This window comes from Phyllobates terribilis, unplaced genomic scaffold, assembly GCF_046119375.1.
Source record: "Phyllobates terribilis strain yellow unplaced genomic scaffold, ASM4611937v1 Scaffold_2__4_contigs__length_985480577, whole genome shotgun sequence".
Lineage (NCBI taxonomy): Eukaryota > Metazoa > Chordata > Amphibia > Anura > Dendrobatidae > Phyllobates > Phyllobates terribilis.
Genome location: NW_027362762.1, coordinates 391,420,792 through 391,447,737, shown reverse-complemented (window position 1 = coordinate 391,447,737; position 26,946 = coordinate 391,420,792). Strand labels below are relative to the sequence as shown.

General features: G+C 43.3%; 1 protein-coding gene across 4 annotated transcripts in view; it reads right to left on the bottom strand.

Moving 5' to 3' along the window:
- Positions 1-26,946, bottom strand: part of REV1 (REV1 DNA directed polymerase) — a 103,083-nt gene that overhangs the window by 11,307 nt on the left and 64,830 nt on the right. For all 4 annotated transcript variants that reach the window (XM_073664855.1, XM_073664854.1, XM_073664856.1 and 1 more), the window contains 10 exons: positions 20,061-20,180; positions 19,594-19,814; positions 16,070-16,242; positions 8,537-8,639; positions 6,324-6,483; positions 5,017-5,219; positions 4,682-4,909; positions 4,267-4,378; positions 3,386-3,603; positions 2,894-3,041 (listed from right to left, as the gene is read on the bottom strand). In XM_073664855.1, the coding sequence (XP_073520956.1) occupies positions 2,894-3,041; positions 3,386-3,603; positions 4,267-4,378; positions 4,682-4,909; positions 5,017-5,219; positions 6,324-6,483; positions 8,537-8,639; positions 16,070-16,242; positions 19,594-19,814; positions 20,061-20,180 (1,686 nt within the window). The remainder of the gene's footprint in view (positions 1-2,893; positions 3,042-3,385; positions 3,604-4,266; positions 4,379-4,681; positions 4,910-5,016; positions 5,220-6,323; positions 6,484-8,536; positions 8,640-16,069; positions 16,243-19,593; positions 19,815-20,060; positions 20,181-26,946) is intronic.

Below are 26,946 nucleotides of genomic sequence, written 5' to 3'. Positions count from 1 at the left end.
TCCGTTTTGGTCCTCGTTTCTATAGTAACCAACCTGTAATAGTGTTTTACTTTTCCAGTGCAGTTTAGAAAATTAAAGGGAATCTGTCAGTAAGATCAACTCCCCAAACTGCACATTATGGGCCTGCAAGTCTTTGAAATGAAAATCCGCAGACATCTTTAGATCTTATATCTCTTGCTACATTCCTGAAAATGTAGCATTTTATTGATTATGCAAATGAGCTGTTAACGTTTTCTGTAACACCCAGTGCCCATAAGGAGCCACTGCCTCCCGAGGTTGTTTCCCCACCCAGCACAAGCTTCTTAAAGGAATCCTGTCACCTCGAAAATGTAGTATAATTTGCAGGTATTATGGTATAAAGCAGGGGGAGCTCAGCAGATTGATGTAAAGTGTTGTGAGAAAAGACAAGGGCTAACCTGTATTTTCATCATTTAATCCGCTGCTCTTCCTGGGATGTTAGGTCCAGTGGGCGGGGCTATCAATAACTGACAGCTATCTTTATATAAGTGTGAATACAGAAATAACTGTCAGCCACGGGACTGGAAATCCCAGAAAGAGCAGAGGTATCAATGAATAAATCACAGGTTATACTGAATCTTTTCTCACAAAATCACATATCATTCTGCTCACCTCCTCCTTCTCTATAACATGGTGCCAGGTTCGCTTTAAGGTTGACTAATAGCTCTGTGTGACATCAGACAGTGAAGTATCAATCAAGCTAAAGAGGCTGGTGCTGGGAGGAAAAACAACCCCGGCAGGCAGTGGCTCCTTAACCCCTTCATACACCCCCTCACCCCCAAGCCATTCTCTGTTTTTGCGCTTTCGATTTTTGCTCCCCTTCTTCCCAGAGCCATACATTTTTTATTTTTCGGTCATTATGGTCATGTGAGGGCTTACTTTTTTGCAGGACAGGTTGTAGTTTTGAACGACACCATTTATTTTACCATATAGTTTGCTGGAAACTGGGAAAAAATTCCAAGTATGGTGAAATTGCAAAAAAAAAAAAGTGCAATTTCACAATAGTTTTTTTACAACGTTCACTATATGGTAAAACTGAGATGCCAGTATGATTCTCCAGGTCATTACGAGTTCATAAACACCAAAAATGTAGAGGTTCTTTTTTTATTGAAGTGGTGAAAAAAAAATCCAAAGTTTTGTTAAAGAAAAAAAAAATGGCGCCATTTTCCGAGACCCGTAGAGTCTCCATTTTTCAGGATCTTGGGCTGGATGAGGGCTTATTTTTTGCGCGCTGAGCTGACGATATGGATACTATTTTGGGGTAGACATGATGTTTTATTGCCTGTTATTGCATTTTATTACAATGTTGCAGCGACCAAAAAAACTTAATTCTGTGGTTTTGATTTGTTTTCTTGTTACGCCGTTTACGAACAATTCATTCTTTTTTTATATTGAAAGATCGGGTGATTCTGAACGCCGCAACCAACTGTGTATATTTGATTTTTTTTTATTGTTCTATTTTGAATGGGGCAAAAGGGGGGATTTAAACTTTTATATTTTTTCAATTTTTTTAAATATTTTTAAAAACTTTTTTTTTTTTTTTTTTTACTTTACACTTGCTTCAATAATCTCCATGGGAGACCTGAGGCTATGATTATCTGATAGCCTGTACTACACACAGGTGATCATCAGATCATAGCATCCCGGCAATGACATCCACAGAGGTCTCCTGCAGACTCCGGTTGTCATGCCAACCCATCGGCGACCCGTGGTCATGTGACATGGGTGCTGATGGGCGGGACTTATGAAATTACGTCCTTCCGCCGTGGCCATGTTAAATGTTGGTGTCAGAGATTGACAGCGGCATTTAACACCCACGGCTATTAGGGGCACATGACAGCTGTACAGATCAGCTGTCATGTGCCTGGAAGGGTGCAGGCTCATTGCCGGAGCCTGTGCCAAAAGGGAGAGAAACGACATGTGCCGTACATGTATGGCACATGTCGGAAAGGTTTTTTTTAAAGTGTAACAGTCATATTAATTTTTATTACAAAAATCAATAGTACACATGAAAATAAGCAACTTTGTGATGTATCTTATCAAAGAACTCTGCTCCCTTTCTCCTCTTGGACTAATCCTTCATTCTCAAAATTCTCAATTCCTGGATAAAATGTGTCGTCAGTGAATACAGACTCTCATATTACTGAGAAAGAATCTTATCGGTAGCAACGGTCATCTCCTACGTAGCTGGGAGGAGCTTGAAGCAGAGATCCTCCCTCCTCCAATCTGTATACATTTTTAACAGTCATAACTGCCAACTTCTATCTCAGTAATGGGAATCTTCAACGAATACAGATTTTACCTGGTAATTAACAATTTTGAGAATGACTGATCAGTCTGAAAAGAGCAGATTTATCTGATGTATTATCTGATGTATTACAAAGTTTCTTATTTTCACTTGTACTATAGACTCATGCAATAAAAACTAAAATGATGGTTATTCTTTAAGTGCTCTGTTACACCCAGAGCACTAAACACCTCATTTGTATCCAAATTAAAATGCTAAAATACTTGGGAATGCAGCAACAGACAAAAGATATAAAAGCATCTATGGATTTACATTTAAACGACCTGCTTGCCCATCTATGCAGTTTGAGGGAGAGTTGATCGTAGTGACATTCCTTTTAGAGGCTAACCTCTGGGTGACTAGGTCCCATGAAGCAGGTCTAATGCACAAGGCTCTCAATATTTAGGAGCTAAAACTTTAGTAACACATCCAAAGCTATCTACATTAGCATGCATCTGAAAAAATACAAAGGATTTTGTTTAAGAAAAAGTCAAATGTGTTCCTGCCTAATATAATAGACCTATCCTACCAAGTATTAAATGTAAAAGCAGGATCTCTCAAGGGCTTTGTCTTTTCTGCAGCACGTACCAGAAATGGTGGTTATCCACTCTCTCAGCAAGATTTTCACGTCATTAAATTCAATAGCACCCGCCAGATTAGGAGCTTTTGATCTGTAGGAATTGCAGCCTTCAGTCATGGATCCTTGGGCTTTTGATGTTGAGGGACCAGTTTCAACCTAAAAACAGTATATGTGATCAAATTATTCACCTCTTTTTACAAAATAATTGCTATAAAACTTATTTAAAAAAAAATAAATTCACATTTCCTTTCTAAATGGAAGCTACTATGCTCTGCCAGATCTGTCGCATGGCAGACATCAGAAGTGGCTGTCGGACCCCACTAACTAATAATGATATATGTCGGGTTTTCCTGGGGTGTCTGTCATTTTGAAGGGATAAATAAAGCTGCATGCCTCTGATGCAGATGTGAACATGGCCTTATTAGTACTTGTTATGGAAGTCTTTTTAAAAAGCAAAGCACACATACATAAGTATACAAAAGTCCAATAACCCAGTGTACCTGAGATTGCCTTAAAGGTATGGCTTCTTTTTTGAGAGGAGACTCCTTCAGTTTTTGAGGACTGCCATTTGGTACAAAATTTTTAGTAGGGCTATTAAAAAGTTTGTTTTTTAAAGGACTATGCAGCTTTTTTGTAGGACTGACTTGATTTTTCTTTCTACTTCTTTTCTTTGCTTTCAATGCAGGCTTTTTGAGCTGCAATAAAGGATGCTTGGAAACTGCAAAAGATGAATATAAAAAATATATAGTAAAATATCTTGAAATTGGCAACTCGCATCAGCAGTGTGAAGTTATGATAGCACGTGTTTAGATAAAAACTGGAATGACAATAAGAACAATAGGGTCTTATCCAGATTACAAGGGAAAGAGTAAAATGGGATTTGCTCACCTGGGGGAGTTGTGAAAATCACACCCCCTTTATTAGCTTTTAAGCAAAGATGGCTGCTGCAGATTCACCAAACAGATAGTAAGAAAATTTGGAGATGAAAGTGGATATAAAACCCACGCTGCCCAGGATCCAATATACAACAGACGAGATGCACTATAGATGCGGTTTTATTTGTCAACGCGTTTCGAGATAATCATACCTCTCCATCAGGATCATCATAACATTGTGCTTTGTCCTGATGAAGAGGTATTATCTCGAAACGCTTTGACAAATAAAACCCCATCTATAGTGCATCTGGTCTCCTACTGTATATTGGATCCTGGGCAGCGAGGGTTTTATATCCACTTTCATCTCCAAGTTAGGTTATGATAGCAGTAATAACAATAGTGGCAGCATCAATGGTGGGCACTCCTCAAGCCGCTGGGAAAGGTTCCTTCTTTTTGTTATTCTACAAATTCTCAAGTATCTTGGAGAAATATTCACTTTGCCTTACCTATTGTTGGGTTCACATTAACACTGCTTTCGGATTTATTTCTTTGACCATAAGCAGCTCTTAACTCCTCCTGGAGATCAGCAGGAAGGGCAGCAAATACTTCGGGATCCACCTGGTGAAAGGGATTTATATGCAGATAATTATTTTACTCATACATCTGGTTTGCAGCACATGTTCTGAACTACTGTACGTCTTTCAATTTAGTGAGGACGTTACTTCTATTGGATGCAGAGAATCCCCTGCCTGGGAAACTGATTTTACCAATGTTTTCACCAAGAAATTTTAGACTACAACAACTTTGCTTTCTGTAATATGCCGTGATTGCCAATTTTAATTCACTGTCATGAAATGGCCCAAGCCTGAGATCTTGATCAGAATAATTCCACAATGCAATGCAGAGAGACTATGGGTTTACCTGTGAAAAATCTGGGAGGGCAATAACATTAATTCCAGACTCTGCTTGATCAGAAAGTGGTGGGATCTGTAAGAGGACGGTTGCCACTGGCTCTTCTTGCAACCCAATAGCACTGCAACCATTTTCTTTTTTGCCTTCACTAATGTGTAGTTTGCGCTGGAGGGCAAATGTCTGCTCAACTTGTTCCCTAATATCAGGGGGCAGCGCTGCTAAAACAGATGGGTCAACCTGTAATAAAAATCTTGTATCAAACCCTTTTTTCAAACCTAAAAATGCTACAAAGTATCAACCCAAAATGTGTAACAATACTAGTCTTGTACAAGGACATAACTTACTTGTGAAGGAGATGGAACCTCAATGGTAAAATTAACTCTTGATTTCATGCTAATTGGGGTATGAAAACCATTTTTCCTTCCTGGAGGTTCTGCTTTGCTAGTGCTTGGATCCGGAGTAGAAGTGAGATTTTTGTGGACAGATGAAACTGAAGCACATGTGTCTGAGGCCGATGAAATTTCAACATCGAAAGCAGCGACAATGACTGGAGGCAGATGAAAAAAAAAACCACACACATGACATTTTTATATTACACTACATGAAGCATTCCCATGACAGTAAGGAAAGGAGTGTTCTAGATTCTAGACACTGTACCTTTTTGGTGAGACTAAAATAGCTAAAACTGGTCTTCTGGAGGGCAGTCCGCTCAAAAAAATGGGCAGTATGCAAATATGATGGAACATAAGTGACTCATATCAGAGACTTTCCTTCCAAGACAGGAGGTCGTAAGGAAAGATCATTTGGACTAAACATCACAAATTTTCATTTTCATGGAAAAGGAATGTTAGTCATGCACACTGCATCACTAATTGTGACCTGGGGACAGCTTACATTATACAAATTACATGACAGGTTCCCTTTAAACGTTGCAACATTTATAAGCAGCAAGCACTTGAAAAATGAGGGGGACCCCCAAATTTTTTTTTAAGTAATTTACTATATAGCATTTTGCCTTTACCAATTGAAAAGGAATCGGTGAGTAGGATAAACCCTCCTAAGCAGTCTATATGGACATTTAGGTCAAAGAAAGTTGAATAAAATTATATTTTGATATATTTTATTCCCGAGTAATCCACGTTTTTCTTAATATGTAAATAAGCTGTTAAAATCTATGGGCCGGGCATAGATCTCCCCAAGAATCTGCCTCTAGAGTTTATTTTAAAAGAAAGGGGTCATTACCACTGTAAGACATAAAATGACTGACAGCCTGCTGTCCTAAGCTAAGCTACATGTCCCCCCATTGGGAACCCTTTCATTTAAAATAAGCCGAGTAGATCTATGTCCGGCCGATAGATCTTGATAGCTCATTTACATATTAAAAAAAAAGTAGATTTCTTGTGAATAAAACATTGGTTCGCAGATTTCAAGGCATCATTTGATTCAACTTTCTATGACCTACATGCCCATATAGATGGCTTATGAGATTTGATCCTACTCAGATTCCCTCTAAGCAATATTTTTGAATGTCTCCAACCAGTGCCCTTGAGGACGTCCCTAGGATGAAAATACGTTCTGTAGTAGAAAGATCTTTCTTTGTGCAGCTGTTACTCATTACATTTTGACCAGATGACTGTCAGTAAGTGCTAACCTCTCTTGCCATCTTCTTCCATGGCTGGCTTATTTTTCCTTTTCTCTTGAAACATATCAATTAGTGAACGTGACCCTCCTGGTAACAGTCCGGATCTTGATAACAAGGAACCACCGTTAGATACATGTGTGTGAACCAACTGGTGCATCTGAAGTCCAACCTTATGAAGACAAGAAGTTGTAATTTATAAACTCTTTGGGAAACTAAAGATTAAACTAGGTATGATACAATACAATACATGTTGCCAGATAAGTATAATTACACTGTTCAACAACAAAATTATAAGATGAACAAAAACTAGCTAATTTGTAGAGATTTGATACTTATAAAAAAAAGAAAAATGACAGATAAAATTTAGAATTAGCTCTAGTTTTTATTTTACAAGTGTCGATCGTGGAGAATTGTAATGCAGTAAATGTATGGAAGCGAATACTTTTTTTCATATTAGGTTGGCAATATGAGGAGAACAGCTTAGTACAAAAACTTTACAAAATGAACCATTGGTTGATTCTAAGAAATGTTTACTCCCTCCGCTACACATCAAACTAGGACTAATGAAAAACTTTGTAAAGAGCATACATGAAAGTGAATGCATTTAACATCAAAATGTCCTTGATTAACTCATGCAAAGTTGAAAGAGGGTATCTTTGTTGGCCCACAGATTAGGGAGCTTTACAAGAACATTAGGTTCAGGCCATCAGGAGGCAACGTGGAATAGTTTTAACCCCTTCACCAGATTGCGATTTTCCATTTTTGCGTTTTCCCTTTTCCCTCCCCTTCTTCCCAGAGCCATAACTTTTATTTTTCTGTCAATATAGCTGTATGAGGACTTGTTTTTTGCGGGACGACTTGTACTTCTGAAGGACACTATTCCTTTTACCATATATTGTACTGGAAAACAGGAAAAAAAAATTCCAAGTGTGGTGAAATGGCATAAAAAGTGCAATTCCACAATTGTTTTTTTTATTTTTTTTATTTACCATATTCACCAAATGCTTAAACTGACCTGGCAATATGATTTCCGACGTCACTACGAGTACGCAGATACCAAACATATATAGGTTCTTTTTTATTTAAGTGGTGACCCGTAGCGTCTCCTTTTTTCAGAATCTGGAGCTGGTTGAGGGCTTATTTTTTGCGACCTGAGCTGATGTTTTTATTGATACCATTTTGGGGTAGATACGATCGCCTCTGCTTGCACTGTTGCGGCGACCAAAAACACAAAAGTCTGGCATTTCAATATTTTTTTCTCGTTACTCCGTTTACCGATTGGATTAATTTACTTTATATTTTGATAGATCGGACATTTCTGAATGCAGCAACACCAAATATGTGAATTTTTACATTTTTTTAATTGTTTTATTTTCAAAGGGGGCTGATTTGAAGTGTTTTTTAATTTTTATTTTTTTTACCGGCTTTAATAGTCCCCTTAGGAGAGTTGAAGCTGCGATCAGCACTAATATGTGTAGCAAAAATCATAATCACCTACGAAAACTGGCCACAAGCAGATTTCCGGCTGTCATGACAACCCATTGGCGCCCTGCGATCACGTGACAGGGGCACGCTTCAAGCTGGCGAGTGTTAAATGCCGATGTCAGTGATTGACAGCGGCACTTAACTAGTTAACAGCTGCAGGTGGATCTTGAATCCATCCGCGGCTGTTGGAGGCACATGTCAGCTGATCAGAGCCGGTGGAGCAGTCAGTGATGAACACTGTGAAATATTCCATCAGGACATGCCATTGCGAAAAGGTATGAAGGGAAATGGAGCCCGGCAATGTTAGGAGACTACTGCTGGACAATCAAGACAGACACTCCAGATCTACACTACAAAAGGCAGGCCAAGAGAAAGTGCCCAACTTGAAATTGCAATAAATGTAGTTATTTAGTGATTTATTATGTACTTCGGCCCATGCAATGACTGTTTGCAATAAAAATTCTCAATAAATGTGTGGAAGTTTTTTGTAACCATGAATTGTGTATTTCATTAATTTCATTGCCCCACATCTCCTATTTTAAAAACTAGAGCTAATGATTTAGCGATCTGGTAATATTCTGTTCTCTTATGGTCATATAAATGCAATTAACCTCATTTAAATGAATTTACAAAGAATTCATGAAAATTTGTTGAACAGTGTTATTAGTCAGTTAGTTAAATCACATACACACGATATATGATATGGAGGGAAATGGTGCTAGGTGTAATTGACCTACCCCTCTCATATCTGCAACGTTCAGTTTCATTGACTGAAACATCTTCAATGTTTCTTTGCCAATCACTGTGGCATTATCTGTGGCTTGGTCCAGAGTCACTGACCTGAGTAACCAAAAGACAAAAAGTCAGTAGAAGCAAATACTTGAAAATGCAGTTAAAATAATTTTGGTTCACCATGGCATTAAAATCTACCTAAACCTTATGATAACCACATACAAACTTAAAAATCAAGGGAAGCCCGTGTACTCTACATAGGGACAAGCAGTCACAGGGACAACTTGCCACTAACAGGAAATAAGAGAACCATCCTGATCGGTGTAACATAATGAAGCAAAAAACAAACCCTGTAGGAGTAACTATTCTGTGGGCACTGCAATATAATTATTGAATGCTAAATGCAAAATAGCTGGTGCCCTTTTGTTTAGGTACATCAATGTGGAATATCTGCAAGCTATATGGCCTTAGTGTAGAAAATGCTGGTGCTAGGGGTGATGGATTCTGCCAAGATTTGAATTCACCAAATTGTGCGGGTTTTACAGGGAAATTCCATTTGCATCAAAGTTATTAGTTGCAAATTGAATATTTTTTCTTATTCTGCTCACCTCACAGTATGCCTGTCCTACCACCCCAGTCATGCACAACTTCTTTGGTCTTCTTCACTCTTGGCTCGAACCTGGCCTCTTATTTTACTGCACGCTTACAGTCAAAGGCTGTGTGCCCATGATGCATTTTTGGTGCGCTTTTTGGTGCGTATTTGCAGCGCATAAACGGTCCAGGAACGCATTGCATACCTTATCCCATGACTTCCTATGACATTCTGCAAGTTCTGTGCACATGGTCAGGATTTTTTCTGCACAGATTTTACTCGCAGAAAAAATAAGGACATGACCAATTCTTGTGCGTTTCTGCATGCGTATTTGCCTATACAATGCATTGGAAAAACGCATGGCAAATACGCATGAAAAAACGCGTCAAATACGCATGTAAAAACCGCATGCATTTTTCTGCCAAGGAGATGCAGAAATGCTCAGGAAAATTTCTGCTTCATTTCTGCATCGTGAGCACTAAGCCAAAGCACACATCGCCCAAATCGCCTGAGGCCTAGTCAGTGCCTGTGGGTGCGCACATCATTGACTCTGTGTGCTGTTGCGACGAAACAACGTGCAGTGATGTCGGAGGCCCTGTTGAGGCAAAAGTCCCGGCCCAGAGTGAAGAAGGCCGAAGAAGACTGGGGAAGGTGAAAAGAAAAGCCTCGGAGGCCTGGACGATAGGCTACAGGTAGCCCAGAGGAGCAGTGAAGCAAGCCTTTTGCTAGATCTATACAGTTCAGCAAAGTGGCAGTTGCAGCTGAAAGCCATATTGTTGCATTTGCATAGAAAGAATTGCAAAAAAAAATCTGTATTTGGAAAGACGGATTTTGGTAAGAACTTACCTGTAAAATCCTTTTCAGCGAAGGAAGGAAGGGAGACACAGTCATTACTAGTGGGTAGGCGGAGCCCACACAGGATAGAACACCTCAGATTAAAAAAGAGTGTTGTCCGGCCCCTCCAGCTTGGGCTCCTCCTACTCCAGCTCTCCAGTCCGTACACAAGCTAAGGAAGAGCAATTAACACCAGCGGAGCAACACAACCCCTTCTGAAAAACTTAGAAAAAAGCAAGAAGACAGGTTATGCATATAACAGAAAAAACCACACAGTCCCAGGTACTACTCACTGCACCTGACCACTGCGATGAGCTGGCAATGCTGGAACAGAGCCTTAGCGCGCCGACCTCAGCCCAGATAATCGCTATCAGAGAAGGGTCACGCTGCATCTGAAAACACAACAACACACTTCTGCCATGTGTCTCCCTTCCTTCCTTCGCTGAAAAGGATTTTACAGGTAAGTTCTTACCAAAATCTGTCTTTCAGCAGCAGAATGGAAGGAAGGGAGACACAGTCATTACTAGTGGGACGTCCCAAAGCAGTCCAGAAATTAAGGGTGGGAAAAAACAACAAAGGCAGATTCTCAACAACTTAGATAAATGCGCAACCAGCGCTAAACACAAGTTAAGGAGATAACCTAAACTACAGCCGCCTGCAGGACCCTACGTCCTAAGGCCGCATCCGCGGAAGCACTGACGTCCACCTTATAAAACTTTGTAAAAGTGTGGACGGAGCGCCAGGTAGCCGCCCGGCAGAGTTGAGCTGCCGAGGCCCCTTGATGAAAAGCCCACGATGAACCCACAGCTCTCGTGGAGTGAGCTCGAATCTTAATTGGGCAAGGCTCGCCCTTAAATCGGCAAGCTTCTAAAATGGCCGACCGAATCCATCGAGCTATAGTGTCCTTGGAAGCTCGTTGACCACGACGACAACCTGCTGGAATCACAAAAAGTGAGTCCGACTTCCGAAAACCTTGAGTAATAGACAAATAGAACTTTAACGCCCGCACCAAATCCAAAGTGTGCAAGGCCCGTTCCTTCGCATTCCTCGGCTCTGGACAGAGCGAGGGCAACAGAATATCCTGGTTAACATGAAATTGTGACACCACCTTAGGTAGAAAGTCGCCCCGTGTGCGAAGCACTACACGATCCGGGTGAAACTCCAGAAAAGGAGGCGAGCAAGAAAGAGCCGCCAACTCAGAAACCCTTCTCAAAGAGGTGACCGCCACCAGGAAGGCAACCTTCCAGGAAAGCAATGAAAGGCTAACAGAGTCCATAGACTCAAAAGGCCCATGTTGAAGAGCCTCCAAGACAAGATTGAGCCGCCAAGGAGTCACAAGTGCCTTCCGCGGCGGAAATTGACGGATTACCCCGCGAAAAAAGGAACGTACGTCCCTACGCGAGGCGATAGCCTTCCGAAACAGCAAGGATAGAGCGGAAACCTGAGCCTTCAGAGTGCTAACTGCCAAACCCTTGTCCAGCCCATACTGCAAAAAGGCCAACAAATTGGGAATGGAAAAAATCCTCGGGTTCCTTGAAGAACCGGAACACCACGAGAAGAAGGCTTCCCAAGTCTTGTGATAAATCCTAGTGGTAGCAGGACCTCTGGCCGCTCGCAGAGTGGCAATGACTTCGGCTGAAAATTCTTGACGGGTCAAGATTTCGGTCTCAAGAGCCACGCCGTCAAACGCAGAGACTTCAGGTCCGGATAACGAATGGGCCCCTGGGTTAACAGGTCCGGGCGAAGTGGAAGTGGAAGCGGAGGCACTGCCAGAAGCGACACCAGCGTTGAGAACCACGTCCTCCTTGGCCAATCTGGGGCCACCAACATAGCCGAGACGCTCTCCAGTTCGATCCGACGTAACACCAGAGGAAGTAAGGATATCGGCGGAAACACATAGATCAGCTCGAATTGGTCCCACGGAGCCACTAGAGCATCCACCGCCACAGCCTCCGGGTCCTTGTACCTGGACATGAACGTCGGTAACCTGGCGTTGAACCTGGATGCCATCAAATCCACTTGGGGAGTTCCCCAACGGGAGCACAGTAGTGCAAAAACTTCCGGATGAAGACTCCATTCTCCGGGATCCACCTTCTCGCGACTGAGGAAGTCCGCCGTGATATTCTGGACTCCTGGGATGTGAATCGCGGAGATGGCTGGAACCCTGGCTTCGGCCCATACCATGATCCGAGAGACCTCCATCATGAGCCTGGAGCTCCTCGTCCCACCTTGATGGTTGATATGCACTCGGACTGGCAGACCGCTTAAAGGGACCGTCCAGTGTTGGAGGCAAAGGAAAATCGCCCTCAATTCTGGATGTAACCACCATCCTAGAGACTCTCGTACCCTATGGGAGATGATGACACTGCGATCCAGCGAAGCCTGCGATCGACCCCAACGGGTCAGAATGAGCATTTGGAGACCCCTGGAATGAAATTGAGCAAACGGGACCGCTTCCATTGACGCCACCATCAAACCCAGAAGGCACATACACCTTCGAAGGGACATTGCTGTCGAAGACTTCATAACCTGTACATGTTGATGAAGACTTGCTTGCTTGTCCGGAGGCAAGAACACCACTGCCCATACCGTGTCGAAGTGCATCCCCAAAAATAGGATTGACTGCGACGGTTCCAGAGATGACTTCTTCCAATTGACTAGCCATCCGAAGTCCTCCAGGAGCTGAAGGGATAGATTGCGAGCCCTCACCGCCTCCTCCTCTGTGGACGCCACAATCAAAAGGTCGTCTAGGTAGGGAAGAATTGTCACCCCCTGCCTTCGAAGGATCGCCATGAGAGGCGCCAGAATTTTTGTAAAAACTCTGGGCGCTGATGCCAACCCGAATGGCTGGGCCACAAACTGGTAATGGTCCTGACCTATGGCAAAACGTAGGAAGCGCTGGTGAGCCCTTCCGATGGGAATATGCAAATAAGCGTCGCGAATGTCGATTGACACTAAAAAATTGTTCTGCGACAGAACCGCCACAACTGAGCGAAGCGACTCCATGCGGAATTTCCGGGTCCGGACATGCAGATTCAATTTTTTGAGATCCAGAATGGGGCGAAATTTGTCCTCCTTTTTGGGGACCACAAAGAGGTTGGAGTAAAACCCCCTTCCCCAATCCTCCGGCGGAACCGGCACCACCACACCATTCTGCAGAAGGGAATCGACCTCCCACCGTAGAGCGGTAACTAGCTCGGGCTCTGACGGAATGCGAAATTGACAAAATCTGTCCGGGGGTCGAGAAAGAAACTCTATGAAATAGCCTGCCGACACAACCCGCGTCACCCAGGCGTCTGAAACGTGGGACGCCCAAGTCGACTCGAACTGGAGCAGGCGACCCCCAACTCGAGGACCCTCGAGTGAAACCCTGGCATCAGTCTGCCTTAGCGAGCTTTTTGTCAGCTTCCCGTTTGTCTTGACGGAAGTTCTGTTTCCAGGGAGTGCGGGATTTCTGAGAGATCTTTTTTCCCGAAAACGAGGGACGACCCGATCCCCAAGAGGGCTGACCAAACCGTCCCCTGGGCCGAAAGGGCCGCCGACTACTACCGGCACTAGACTTGCCAGACGCAGAAGCCACAGCTCTACGCTGCGGTAAAGCCGTTTCTTTTGCCCTGGCCTTCGCAATCAGTTCCGTGAGGTCAGACCCAAACAGCTGACCACCCTTGTAAGCTAAACACAGCAAACCTTGCTTGGAAACCGCGTCTCCGGTCCACTGCTTAAGCCACAGTGCTCTTCTGACTGTGACAGCCGAGGATTGCGCCCTGGACAGCAGCGACGTAGTATCCAGAACTGCATCTCTGCCATATCGCGCTGCCTCTTCCAACAACTTGCAAAGCCCTTCTACCTCGGATAGCGGGGATCCATCTTGCCACGCCGTCCGTAGGCGGTCCAACCACCTCAGGGAAGCTTCACCAGCATACATGGCTCCTAAAGCCGCTCTGAATCCATGACCCGCGGCCTTGTAGATGGATTTAGCCGCCATCTCCGTTTTTCTGTCCAGCGGATCCTGCAGACTCGCCTTCCCTTTAACAGGAAGTAATGAAGATTTGCTAAGCTGGGATAAAGGGACATCCACTTCAGGAGAAGGAATCCAATTAGCAATCGACTCCGTAGAACACGGATACAGTGCCTCAAAAAACCGTGTCCCCTGAAAACGCTTATCTGGACACAGGCGTTCCTTCTCCACCGCCCCATCAAGTTCATCCAGAGATGGTAACGTTAACCGCGACCTATGCGACTCCTGAAAAAGCCGGACCGACTTACCAGGGCGTCTAGCTACCTCCTCCGGTAACTGTAACGCCTCCCTCATAGCTCCAATAAAAGCATCCACACGGCCCAAAAGAGAGGCAGAGCGCCCCTGCCGATCCTCTTTATCCGAATCGGACATCTCCCCAGCAGAGCTTGAAGGGGAACCCTCCATATCAGAGATCTCCGAGTCGCTGCGCGGGGAGGACAGTACCGGCCTGTGGCGCTTCCTGCCATGAGAAGACAGTTGGGATCTAGCTGACACCCAATGACCTAGAAGGTCAGACAGGCTATCAATAGAACGAGTGAGAGCCTCCATTTTAACATCACTGAGTCCCCCGACCTGCGCTGCACTTGACGCTGTCGAGGAATCCTGCGAGTCAGATACGCGAGACTGATCCTGTAGCGGACCTGGGAGACGGACCGCGCCTCCTGGACCCTGATCTGACATGCCCTCACACAGTATATGGCAGGTTCAACCTGTCAGTAAGTAGGACAGTGTGGCTTCTAAAAGGAAAGAAACGAACGCTGAAGGGTTAAGGCTCTTACAGGGAGAGCTACCCCAGCTGTCCCCCAATTAAGGGTTAACCGCCTACCAGGGGGTTAATGCAGCAGACTCCCCACAACCTCTGCTAAATGAAAGAGGTGTGCGAGTCCCAGACAAAAAAACCTCTATATGAGGTAGCAGCTGCAGGGCAGCGCAGTCTGCCACCTAATTGCGCCGCAGAAAGGTGCCCTGCGCTGTGGGGGTGAGGAGGTTAAGCTTCTGCCCTGACAGGCAGAAGCGACTCACCCAGCTGGCAGCGGTGCAGCGTTCCTTCAGTTCTGACGGGAGGAGAGGAGAGTGAGGAGCCGGAGGAGGCCGTCAGAAATGGCCGCCGCGCAGTGAAGAGAGAAGCCGGAAGGGGAGGGACAGGAGAAAGCGCGCGCTCAGAGCGCTACCTACCCGCGAAAAGACCGGGAAGGCGCGAAGCCACGCCCCCCACCGGCATTCAAAAAGGCACGCGACTCCTCCGCTCTCCGCTCCTGCCCCGCTTCACATGTCCTGCAGGGATCCACCTGCGGACGAAAAACACACAGTCACCAACGGTACATGTAACAGCGGCCGCCGCAGCAGCCGCTGAAGCACTCAAACACATTTACAAATGCTGAGTACTCACCCAGCTGAGCGCCACAGGGACCCCCAGGGATTTGTGGCGCTGTGGCCCTTAGCTTCCCCCCAGGACGGAGCACGCAGGGACCCCAATGGCGCGGTTTGCGTCTCCTCCGGGAAGCGTCCCTCATCCCCCGGGGCCGGCAGGGTTCTGCAGGGACCACCATAAAGGGTATGCAGATCCGCCAGGGGAGGGGTGGGGGTCCAGCAGCGCTGAGACCCCTGAGACCTCTAGACCACGGGGGGTCCAAGTCTCCGTCCGATAAAAATAAAAAAAATTTCTGAGGAGCTGCTCCCGCAGCGACTATCCTCTGCGACCTCAAATTTTAGACTGGGGAGCTGGAGTAGGAGGAGCCCAAGCTGGAGGGGCCGGTCAACACTTTTTTGTAATCTGAGGTGTTCTATCCTGTGTGGGCTCCGCCTACCCACTAGTAATGTCTGTGTCTCCCTTCCTTCCATTCTGCTGCTGAAAATATCATTTTTCATACAATTTGACAATTCAATTCCACTCAAATAAATTCATTTATGTGTCAATAAGACCAGTTGGAGCAATTCAGGGGAGTTAGCATTATAAGATTTGAGCACTCTCGGATTCTACACTCCGGTCTCCTGAATGGCCATTGTTATGATCCCTTAATGGCAAATAACCAGCAGCTATTGATATAGAACATCACAATAAAGAGACAAGTTGAATACAATTACTACATTCACCTTGCAATGTTATCACATATTCCATGACCACCAAATTTTGCAGGTTCAATGGGTGCCCCGGCTTTTCGCACCATAATCTTCAGTGTAAGTTTCTTGCCCTTCATTTTAACAGATTCTAGCCTTCGCTGGATTTCTTCTGATAGGTTGATCAAGAAGACTTCTGCTTCACTGGTCTAAGAACACACACTTTATTAGCTGGAAATATTCAATTACTGTGAGTAAATACAATAATGTCCCAGCCTGGGATGTCATCTGGGTCTGAAACAACTAGACCAAAACTGCGCCAAAAAGCCAATCCAAACCACCACGGATATTTGACATCTGACATGTGGTTAACTAAATTATAAGTACTCAGCACTGCTCAATAAGTATTAAAAGCATCTCCTATGAAGAGCAGTATCATCTAAAAATGGCAACAGGCAATGATTATACCTTTCTAATGATTTGGTTTATCTATGGTACAAAAACTATAGATCCTGATAGACGTAAACCGACTCCATCAGACAGAACACTATTAGTTCACACAAAACTAAAGCTAATCCACTTCAGACTTTCCAGAGCAATAATGCAAACTGTGAAATCCACTGTGAAAATCTGCATCATAAATTAACATGCTGTAGATCTCAAACTTACAGTGCAATTTCCTAAAATCTCATCCACTTTTATCATACTGTACTAGGCAGTGGTTTTTCCCACCAGCAAATATGTTCATTGGTTAGCAAAACTTCCAAATCAGTTTCCCCTTTTGTAATAAAATAAGGGGGCTGCAGACTAGAGCTATTTAAAAAAAAAGCGTAAGAAACTAAGGCCTCAATTTATCAAAACCGGAGCTATTCTTAAAAGGGGGCATGTTGGAATCAAAAGCACCCGATTCATTAAAAGTAGAAACTAAAGTAAGATTTGTGTCATAAGGTACATCACAACTCTCCATCTCAGCCCTGCTTATTTTGGCAAAGCTGGCTGAAACTGGCAATGAAAGGCCAAAAGTTGCAAAAATGTTGTTTTGCAACTTTCTAAATTGTTTTACGCCAGATTTCTGGCATAAACACTGGTGAATTGGGGGCCCAAGTGTGCCGTAAAATTCCATTTCCCGCACAAGAAATTTCAAAAGGTTGTCTTTGGTCTATTATAGTTAGATCTAATGGGCTATGACTGTAAAAAATGTGCAAGTTGAAAAGCTCTCCAAAGTGGGCATAAAAATTAGTGGACAGTGGTGACAACCCTGACTGTTTCCATTATGTATCTCGAACTCCTCCAGAACATTCACCCGGACAGAAGCTGATAGACCTAATATGTTGAAGAGGATCTCTGCCTTAGTCTCTAGGGAATATGGAGTCTTTTGAGAGGGTATTAAAAAGTCAGCAAAACATTTGTAGTAAGGCAGCAAAAGACCATCTGGTCTTGGGGCCTTCTTTGGCTTGGTGTCTCAGATAGTAGCACAAAGCTATGCCCCTGAATTGAAGACCCGAGAGCCTCTGAGTCCACATCAGTAAGGGCTGGTAAGCCTGAATACAAAATATATTTTTGGATGAGTAAACAGAAATCTGAGCACTGGGTTGTGAAATTAGAAGAATCTGTCGAATATAGTGAGGAGAAAAAGTTTTTAAAAGTCTCAGCTATATCTGGCAGAAAAAATTTGTTCATTTCAGATTGACCAAAAATAGAGGTGGACATACATCTGAGCTCGCTGGACACAAAGTGCTTTAGCCAGGGATCTACCATACTCATTCCTTTTTTCACAATAATGACCATGCCATTTAGAAAGAGTAGCTTTTGCTTTACTGAATAAAGTAGAGCATCTCTTTTTTGTGTTAGGGCAGTTTTAAGGTCATCCGTTGTTGTACGTTGATGCAACCTCTCCAAGTCTCTGATTATCATCAGTAATTTGGTTATTTCCTGTGCTTGCTCACGTTTAATCCGTGACCAGGGCCAAATGAACAGGAAAAATAGGATCACTAAAAGCCCACTCTGAACGATAATGTATAAGGGTAAAACCCCAAATAATGACTTTGGTCATGATGCCATTGGGGAAACACAACTAGACTGACTCAAAGAACTCATATGACAGTCACTCAAGCTTCTGATGGGATCTATTGTGAAAGATAAAATGGAGGAGGAAAATCTAGAACAGATAGTGAGAGTGATGTACTGTAGATTGATTGCACTTGAACTTTGTACCGTATGCGCCTCAGAACTCCAGCTTTACGTTTTGACTTTCAGTAGCACTGGACGATTAACGGACAATTAGGGGTCGACAAGGCTTCAAAAAAGATGAAGCGTTCAGCGAGATTTTTCATAAGAAAGGAAGAGCCATCTTTATGGACAATTAAGTGAAAGGGGTGACCCCATTGTAGGAAGCACCACACTTGCGAATCTTAGTAAAGAGACTGCAGACATCAGGGAACACTTTCATCTCTACACCTTCCAAGACCTCCCCAATATAGTGTCCGACATAGTAAGGGAGCATACACAAGACATCTGAGTTAATAGGATCCTCAGCGTTCAGTCTTGCTACACGATGCACCCTGTCAATAATATAGGAAACCTCCAGTGGGTGCTTCTACTAAAGATAGTGGTAACTACGGTATGTGTTTCAGGTCTTCTTGTTCAGGTATACCTTTTATGCAGATACTATTTCTACGGCCTTTGTTTTCTTGGTCTTTTATAGCAAGGACAGGTTCTCTACTTGGATTCAGGACCGTTCTGCTTCTTTCTCCAAAGATAGCACAGCACACAATCTACAAAAAATAGAGCTGGAAGTGGCCTCCATAGCAAATGTTTCGGAGGAAAGAATATTATTCTCCTCCCTGACAGAGTCCAGGGCCTGCCAATAAGAGAATTGCAATCTAGGAATCAAGTCTGGTTGGACGCATTTGAATTAGGTCTCGTAGAAGCTGTAGTTCTAGATGAATAACAGGCAACAGCCTGTGTGGACACTATGCCGCCATATTGATGTGATACAACAACATACCACTGAGTGTGCTTAAATCCAGAAATGATTGGGGTCGAATACAGCAGGGCCTGTGAGACAGAACCAGATGGGCAACTTGTAGCAACACTCATCTTTGTGATCAGTGGTGTTCGACCTCTCTGAGGATCCACAGTTGTGTGGGCTAAGTAAGGAACCAATAATGCCATTACTGGAAGATCAAAGTAGGTCAGACGCTGAGGAAGAAAGGCATCTTTCTGTGTTGCGTCACGACTCTCCCAAGTGTAGACTTGGAAGTGAAGAATCAAAGTTTGCACCTTTTCTTTTCCCGGATATCACTGGATTAGGCATGGAAAATAGCAAGAAAGGTGGATGGGAGCACAGAGCTCCTTAGTCAAGCTGCCTCATGCTGCCATAGCAAAGTCACAACCACCCACCCCACCACTTCTTCATTCTTGAATAAGAGCAATAGGGCCCCATTTCAGAACATTTATAGCACCTACGGTCGATATACCATAAATAATCCAAATGGAGCACCCTTTTAAGACTCCTAACCTCAAGTAAAACATCCAAGGATTTTAACATAAGGCAATACCTTTGTAAACCGGATACCATAATTGATTTCAGCCGATACAGATTTTCTCTCTTTCTCTTTTCTAATCGGCCGGTCATCTAATCCTCGGCAGAATCTGTACAACATCTGACCTGTTTTTGGCCCAAACTCTTTCTGGAGTTTTGACATTGAAAGATTTTGTAGATCTCCACAGGTTTTTACATATAAAGATGACAATTTATATTCCATGGATCTACCAACTCCTAGAAAATACAGACAATGAAAATGTAGTTTTCGATCTATAATAAAACCAGTTTCTCACATATCAATGAGATTTTCACATGGTTTCATAAAATCTTGCGAATCTCATTTAATCGGTGTAAATGTGTTTTCTGGTTTGCACTACCTTCTCTTAGAATAAATATGAATAAATAATATTAATAATCTTAGAATAAATATTTAACACAGAGCAGTAGGTACTGACTTGCAACTTTGTAAGGTTAAAATACCTGGTAATGTGCTAACTAGTTGACCTCTAATGAAATCATCAACATCCTCGGGTTTTAAATGATACTGTCCGTCTGGTTTTGCTTTCCTGGTTGCCATTCTAGCCAAAAGAATATTGGAGCCTAAAAAGGTAAGAATAGAATACAATATTATTGCTATGATTCACATTCCCAAGCTAGTACAGAACAACATATTTCCATTAAAAAATATTTAACACAGAATTGTGAAAAGTCAAAGTAGCACAATAACACAAAGTGTAAGCAAAAGACATGATAACCTTAGGGATAGTGATAAAATGAGGAAAATGTTGAGATCTGCAACTGCATTGTGGCACTATCTGGGACTGCCGAAATTAGTACTTGGCCTTCTCTTGCAGTCCCATAGACTATGAATGGAATGGAGGTTAAGCATGTACACCTCCACTCCAATCAAGATGGGGCTCAGCAGAGCACACTTCTCAAGTTTCAGAGCCTCACTCTCGGGATCATTGGGGGTCTCTGTGATCAGTAAATGCTCCCGTCCTGTGATAAGAGGATTACTTACCATCTTTGTCAGCTTCAGAATTCATATCTAACTAAGCACAGGTCCTAAAAGGAGCCATACCCTTAAAGAATTTTTCCACTAGTTGGTCTAAGGGGTAACGTTTCTCCTTATGGAGAGTGACAGAGTGACACACCAGCTCTGGCACGTCAAGGTAAGGAGGCTTATTCGCCATGCAATGCTCCTCTGGGAAATGTAATATGCAAATTGCCTCTTCAGAGAAAAAGAGGACTTGTACTCTATAGCGCTACTTATTGGAAGCAGCAATCCTACATGTCACAATCAACCCTTTAACGAGTCGTGCAATATGACTTAGGATAAAAGCCAAATCAGAATCTCAATTTGCAGACACGGTGTTTCGGGCTGTTGGCCCTCGTCTCCTTACCTTGACGTGCCAGAGCTGGTGTGTTACTCTCCATAAGGAGAAACGTTACCCCTTAGACCTCAGTCCAGAGCCTCTCACCTAGCTAAATCAGTTCTCATACTTTGCACTGACGAGGGCCAACAGCCCGAAACACTGTGTCTGCAAATTGAGATTCTGATTTGGCTTTTATCCTAAGTCATATTGCATGACTTGTTAAAGGGTTGATTGTGACTTGTAGGATTGCTGCTTCCAATAGGTGGCACTATAGAGTACAAGTCCTCTTTTTCTCTGAAGAGGCAATTTGCATATTTAATTGTCCACTAGTTGGACAACTCCTTGTCATCCCCCACGCCTGGCCCAATAAAATGAAAAAGCTTATACTAGTCTACTGTGCCGGCACTGTTCCAGTGGTGTCAGCACTCGCGGCTCCCGTGTGGTTGCCTCATCAGCGCTGGTGTCACTGTCTCCGCCTTCGGACAAATCGAACATGAAAAGGCAGTCCAGGCTGCAGCTGATCTCTGACTTCCTCTTCATGTTCAATTCGATACAAGGCGGGGACAGTGACGCCAGCTCTGATTGGGCGCCGGGGTCAGATGTCACAACAGCACTGGAGCCCCGGGGAGAGCGAGTGCTGACACCGCGGGAACAGCGCTGGCAAGGGAAGTGAGTATAAGCTTTATTTTACCGGGGCCAAGCGTGGGGGATGACAAGGAGTTGTGGACAACTTCAAGTTTAAAAATCCACTGGATAGTTTTGGAGAAAACATTATTATATTCAATGCAAATAAAGGGCTGATAGTACCATGGACAGGACTCTTCGGTCCCAAGCAGCCTTCCTCCCATAGTTTAGCTGTGAATCAATGGACCGGGTGCGCAACCACCTGAAACGCGTCAATGTCTCATATGCAAGCTGTACTGCTGATTTCGTTTTATCCTCTGTCAATCACTTTCATGAACAAAAGTCTGTTCACATTCCGTTGAGCCGGATTCTCCATTTTTCATTTCAAAACAACTATACACCAGTCCTCAAACTTTAAGAATGTGTTTTGCTTGATGCACAATGACAATCATTTTGTACATTCATTTACATTAAATGGAAGGTGTCACAATTTTTATTTTAGAATTAATAATCATTAATTACAAATCATATACAACCCCTAGCAAAAATTATGGAATCACCGGGCTCGGAGGATGTTCATTCAGTTGTTTAATGTTGTTGAAAAAAAGCAGATCACAGACATGGCACAAAACTAAAGTCATTTCAAATGGCAACTTTAGGGCTTTAAGAAACACTAAAAGAAATAAAGATTAAAAATGTGGTACTCAGTAAGGGTAATTTTTTTCAGACCAAGCACAGGGAAAAAAAATTATGGAATCACTTAATTCTGAGGAAAAAATTATGGAATCATGAAAAACAAACACACAAAACAACACTCCAATACATCACTAGTATTTTGTTGCACCACCTCTGGCTTTAATAACAGCTTGCAGTCTCTGAGGCATGGACTTAATGAGTGACAAACAGCACTCTTCATCAATCTGGCTCCAACTTTCTCTGATTGCTGTTGCCAGATCAGCTTTGCAGGTTGGAGCCTTGTCATGGACCATTTTCTTCAACTTCCACCAAAGATTTTCAATTGGATTGAGATCCGGACAATTTGCAGGCCATGACATTGACCTTATGTGTCTTCTTTCAAGGAATGTTTTCACAGTTTTTGCTCTATGGCAGGATGCATTATCATCTTGAAAAATGATGTCATCATCCCCAAACATCCTTTCAATTGATGGGATAAGAAAACTGTCCAAAATATCAATGTAAACTTGGGCATTTATTGAAGATGGAATGACAGCCATCTCCCCAGTGCCTTTACCTGACATGCAGCCCCATATCATCAATGACTGTGGAAATTTGCATGTTCTCTTCATGCATTCATCTTTATAAATCTCATTGGAAAAGCACGAAACAAAAGTTCCAGCATCATCACCTTGCCCACTGCAGATTCACGATTCATCACTGAATATGACTTTCATCCAGTCATCCACAGTCCACGATTGCTTTTCCTTAGCCCATTGTAACCTTGTTTTTTTCTGTTTAGGTGTTAATGGCTTATGTTTAGCTTTTCGGTATGTAAATCCCATTTCCTTTAGGCGGTTTCTTACAGTTCGGTCACAAACATTGACTCCAGTTTCCTCCCATTAGTTCCTCATTTGTTTTGTTATGCATTTCCTGTTTTGGAGACATATTGCTTTAAGTTTCCAGTCTTGTCGCTTTGATGTCTTCCTTGCTCTACCAGTATGTTTGCCTTTAACAACCTTCCCATGTTGTTTGTATTTGGTCCAGATTTTAGACACAGCTGACTGTGAACAACCAATATCTTTTGCAACATTGCGTGATGATTTACCTTCTTTTAAGAGTTTCATAATCCTCTCTTTTGTTTCAACTGACATCTCTAGTGTTGGAGCAATGATTCATGTCAGTCCACTTGGTGCAACAGCTCTCCAAGGTGTGATCACTCCTTTTTAGATGCAGACTAACGAGCAGATCTAATTTGATGCAGGTGTTAGTTTTGGAAATGAAAATTTACAGGGTGATTCCATCATTTTTCCTCAGAACTGATTGATTCCATAATTTTTTCCCTCTGATGGTCGGAAAAAAAATTACCCTTACTGAGTACCACATTTTTTTATCTTGATTTCTTTTAATGTTTCTTAAAGCCCTAAAGTTGCCATTTGAAATGGCTTTAGCTTTGTGCCATGTCTGTGATCTACTTTTTTTTCAACAACATTAAACAACTGAATGAACATCCTCCGAGCCCGGTGGTTCCATAATTTTTGCCAGGTCTTGTATATCTTTAAAAATAAAATGAAATGTATTGTTTTAACTTTTATTTTTTTTTTATTATTTTTTCTGCAGCCACTGGGGGCTGCCATTTGTATTTGCAGTTAGGTATCTGAGCACAACACTTCAAACTGCAAATATGGCAGCTCTAGGCCATAAAAGGCTGTGGTCGATGTTTGACCTCCTCTCCTTTACTGGCGCTGGACCAGTCACCATGTCCCATGGACAGCCCAGTCCACAAAAATGGGTGGAGGTATGTGACTTTTTTTTTTTTTTTTTTTTTTATAGCCCTGTGCTGTGCGCATAGCTACAATTTGCCTGTCACCACTCAGTGTTTAGTGGCAAGAGATGACAGAAGGACTGAGAAGCAGATTTAACAAGAGCACCACTGTGGCCATCGTGAGCACGGGTCTGGCAGCCTGACGTACTACTCAGGGCTGTGGAGTCAGTAAGCCAAACCTCCGACCCGGACTCCTCAATTTCCACGACTCCCTCATACATGGCTCATGCTTAAGTGATAAATTTACTGTAGCACAGACTCATCTCAGCAAAAAAATCTAGACCATTAGATCAGAAATTGGACATTTCATAACTTTCCCAAATTCGTATGAAAAAATATTCCCCACAAACAGCATTGAACTACTGTTCCCAATTTATTATATATTTTAGGAGTTCGAGTCGGTCCATTTTATACCGACTCCACCAAAATGGGCTTCGACTCCATAGCCCTGGTACTACTAATGCCAGGGAACCCATGCTGTCACTACGGGAAGAAGTCACGGCTGCAGCCCTGCTCCGAGTACCAACAACAGAGCTTCGGTAGCCTGACATGAGCAGCAGAATATCAGGCTGCCAATGCTTCTGCGATCAGAGCCCAACAGTGAAATCATCCAGCTGCTGTGCTCTGAACACCAACTCAGCTCTGCTATGTCAGTATAAAGCCTCATTTAGACGTCTGTGAAACAGGGACATCTGAATGAAGCTTTACTGCGGCATCTGCAATACAGTCAAACAGTCTGCTGAGCCATGTATCTAATCCCATCACATGTGATACAATACGATGAGCTGTGTATCTAATCCTATCATGTTTGATACAGTAAATCGGTGCTGCCAGCCGTCCTCGGTGACAACGTCCACATCTCAGTATCACTTTGCAGTCCCTAGCAAAAATGGTTCTGCACTGTGATCCTAAACTTCATCCTCTGTTATCCTTGCAAATGCCCAGAATGGAAGGAGAGGAGTGACATCATATACATGTGACCAGACCCCGCCCACATTTACTGCAGTCGTAATATCAATTCTTTAATTATTTTTCATATTTTATATCATAAAACTATGTACATTTTTGTTAAAAAAAAATAAAAATACTTTACATGTTTTCAATTGTTGATTTTTTTTCTTGACATTCCATTTAAGCACTAGCTTCAGGGCATATAAGGCACTACTTTGATTATTATTCCTTGCAACCTATGCAAATTGCTTAACAAACATACAGCATTGAAAGCCAGTTGCTTAGAGTAATTACAGGTAGTGTATTATATTAGCTTTCACACTGTAAAATTATTATTTGTAATGCTAACGCTTTCTGCCTCTTTCCTGTAATAACTGCATTGATTACCCAGTGCCTATGCCACTGATATAATGTTAGCTCCTCTGTTTCACAAACACACCGTGTAGGATCCTCTGCTAATTAATTATATATATATTTATACTTACCTTGTAATGTCTTCACATCCGGTTCCGTCCAGATGTGTCCGGATCCCAGAATTCCAAGCGGCGAAAGTTCGTCGACCGCCATATTGGGACACCCAAGTGATGGGTGTCTCAATATGGAACCCACTGGTGGTACCAGCCTCTTGCGCGGTACCACAAGCAGAACACCGTCGCGAACACGCCGCACTCGCCGCCACCGGGATCGGCCGAATGATTCACTGACCGCCGCCATCTTTGCACAGGAGGAGCGCATGCGCAGTTTTAATGTGACGCTGCTATCTGTGTTTGACAGATGCAGTGACGCGCCGGCAGCCTGCCAGCAGCCTCAGTCGGTGAACATAAGAATCAACTACATCTGTAAAAATTTGAATATAATGAATAGGTGAAAATTATAAATAATAATATAAAAAAAAAAAAAAAAAAAAACACAGCGTGTCACGGACCTAAAAAAACACGTTACAGTGTGTCACGGACCAAAAAAAACATGTTACAGTGTGTCAAGGACTTAGGGTATGTGCCCACGATGCAGAATTGAAGCAGAAAATTTCTGCAGCCTTTCTGCATGTTCTTGGCAGTAAAAAATGCTTGCGGATTTTACACGCGTTTTTGACGCGTTTTTACATGCGGATTTGACTTGCGTTTTTCAAATGCATTGGGACCTCAAATCCACATGCAGAAACGCACAAATAATGGACATGCTGCGGATTTTTCCGCTGCGGAAAATTCGGCAGCATGGGCACAGAACATGCAGATTTTCATTGGGGATCATGGGGCACGGATTACCAAGCGTTTACGCTGCGGAAATTCCGCAGCAAAAACCGCTTGAAAAACGCATAGTGTGCACACAGCCTTAAAATAAAACACGTTACAGCGTGTCACGGACCTAAAAACACGTTACAGCGTGTCACGGACCAAAAAACACACGTTACAGAGGGTCACGGACCAAAAAAAACACGTTACAGAGGGTCACGGACCAAAAAAAAACCAAAACACGTTACAGAGTGTCAAGGACCAAAAAAAACACGTTACATGGGGTACTCAGGTCAAAGAAGAGATCACATGAGAGGAGAAGACAGCAGATGGGGGGGGGGGGAAAGCGCACGGGGGGAGAGCGACAGAGCACATGGGGGAGACAGCTCAAACGGGACAGCACATGAGGGGAGAACACAGTACAGGAAGGAGAGAGACAGCAGACTAGGGGGATAGCACATGGGGTAGAAAGGTCAAAGAAGAGAGCACAAACGGGAGAAGTCAGCACATGGGGGAAAGAGAGAGTGGATAGGTGGGTGAGTACATGGGGGGGGGGGGGAGAGATTCTCAACGCTGCAAAGCCAGCCCCCATCGTGACATTACCGGCCTCCCGATGCGGTAGCATCGGGCCTCCATCTAGTTAATTAGAAGCAGGGTTTGAAGATGGTAAAGGTTCTAGAGTG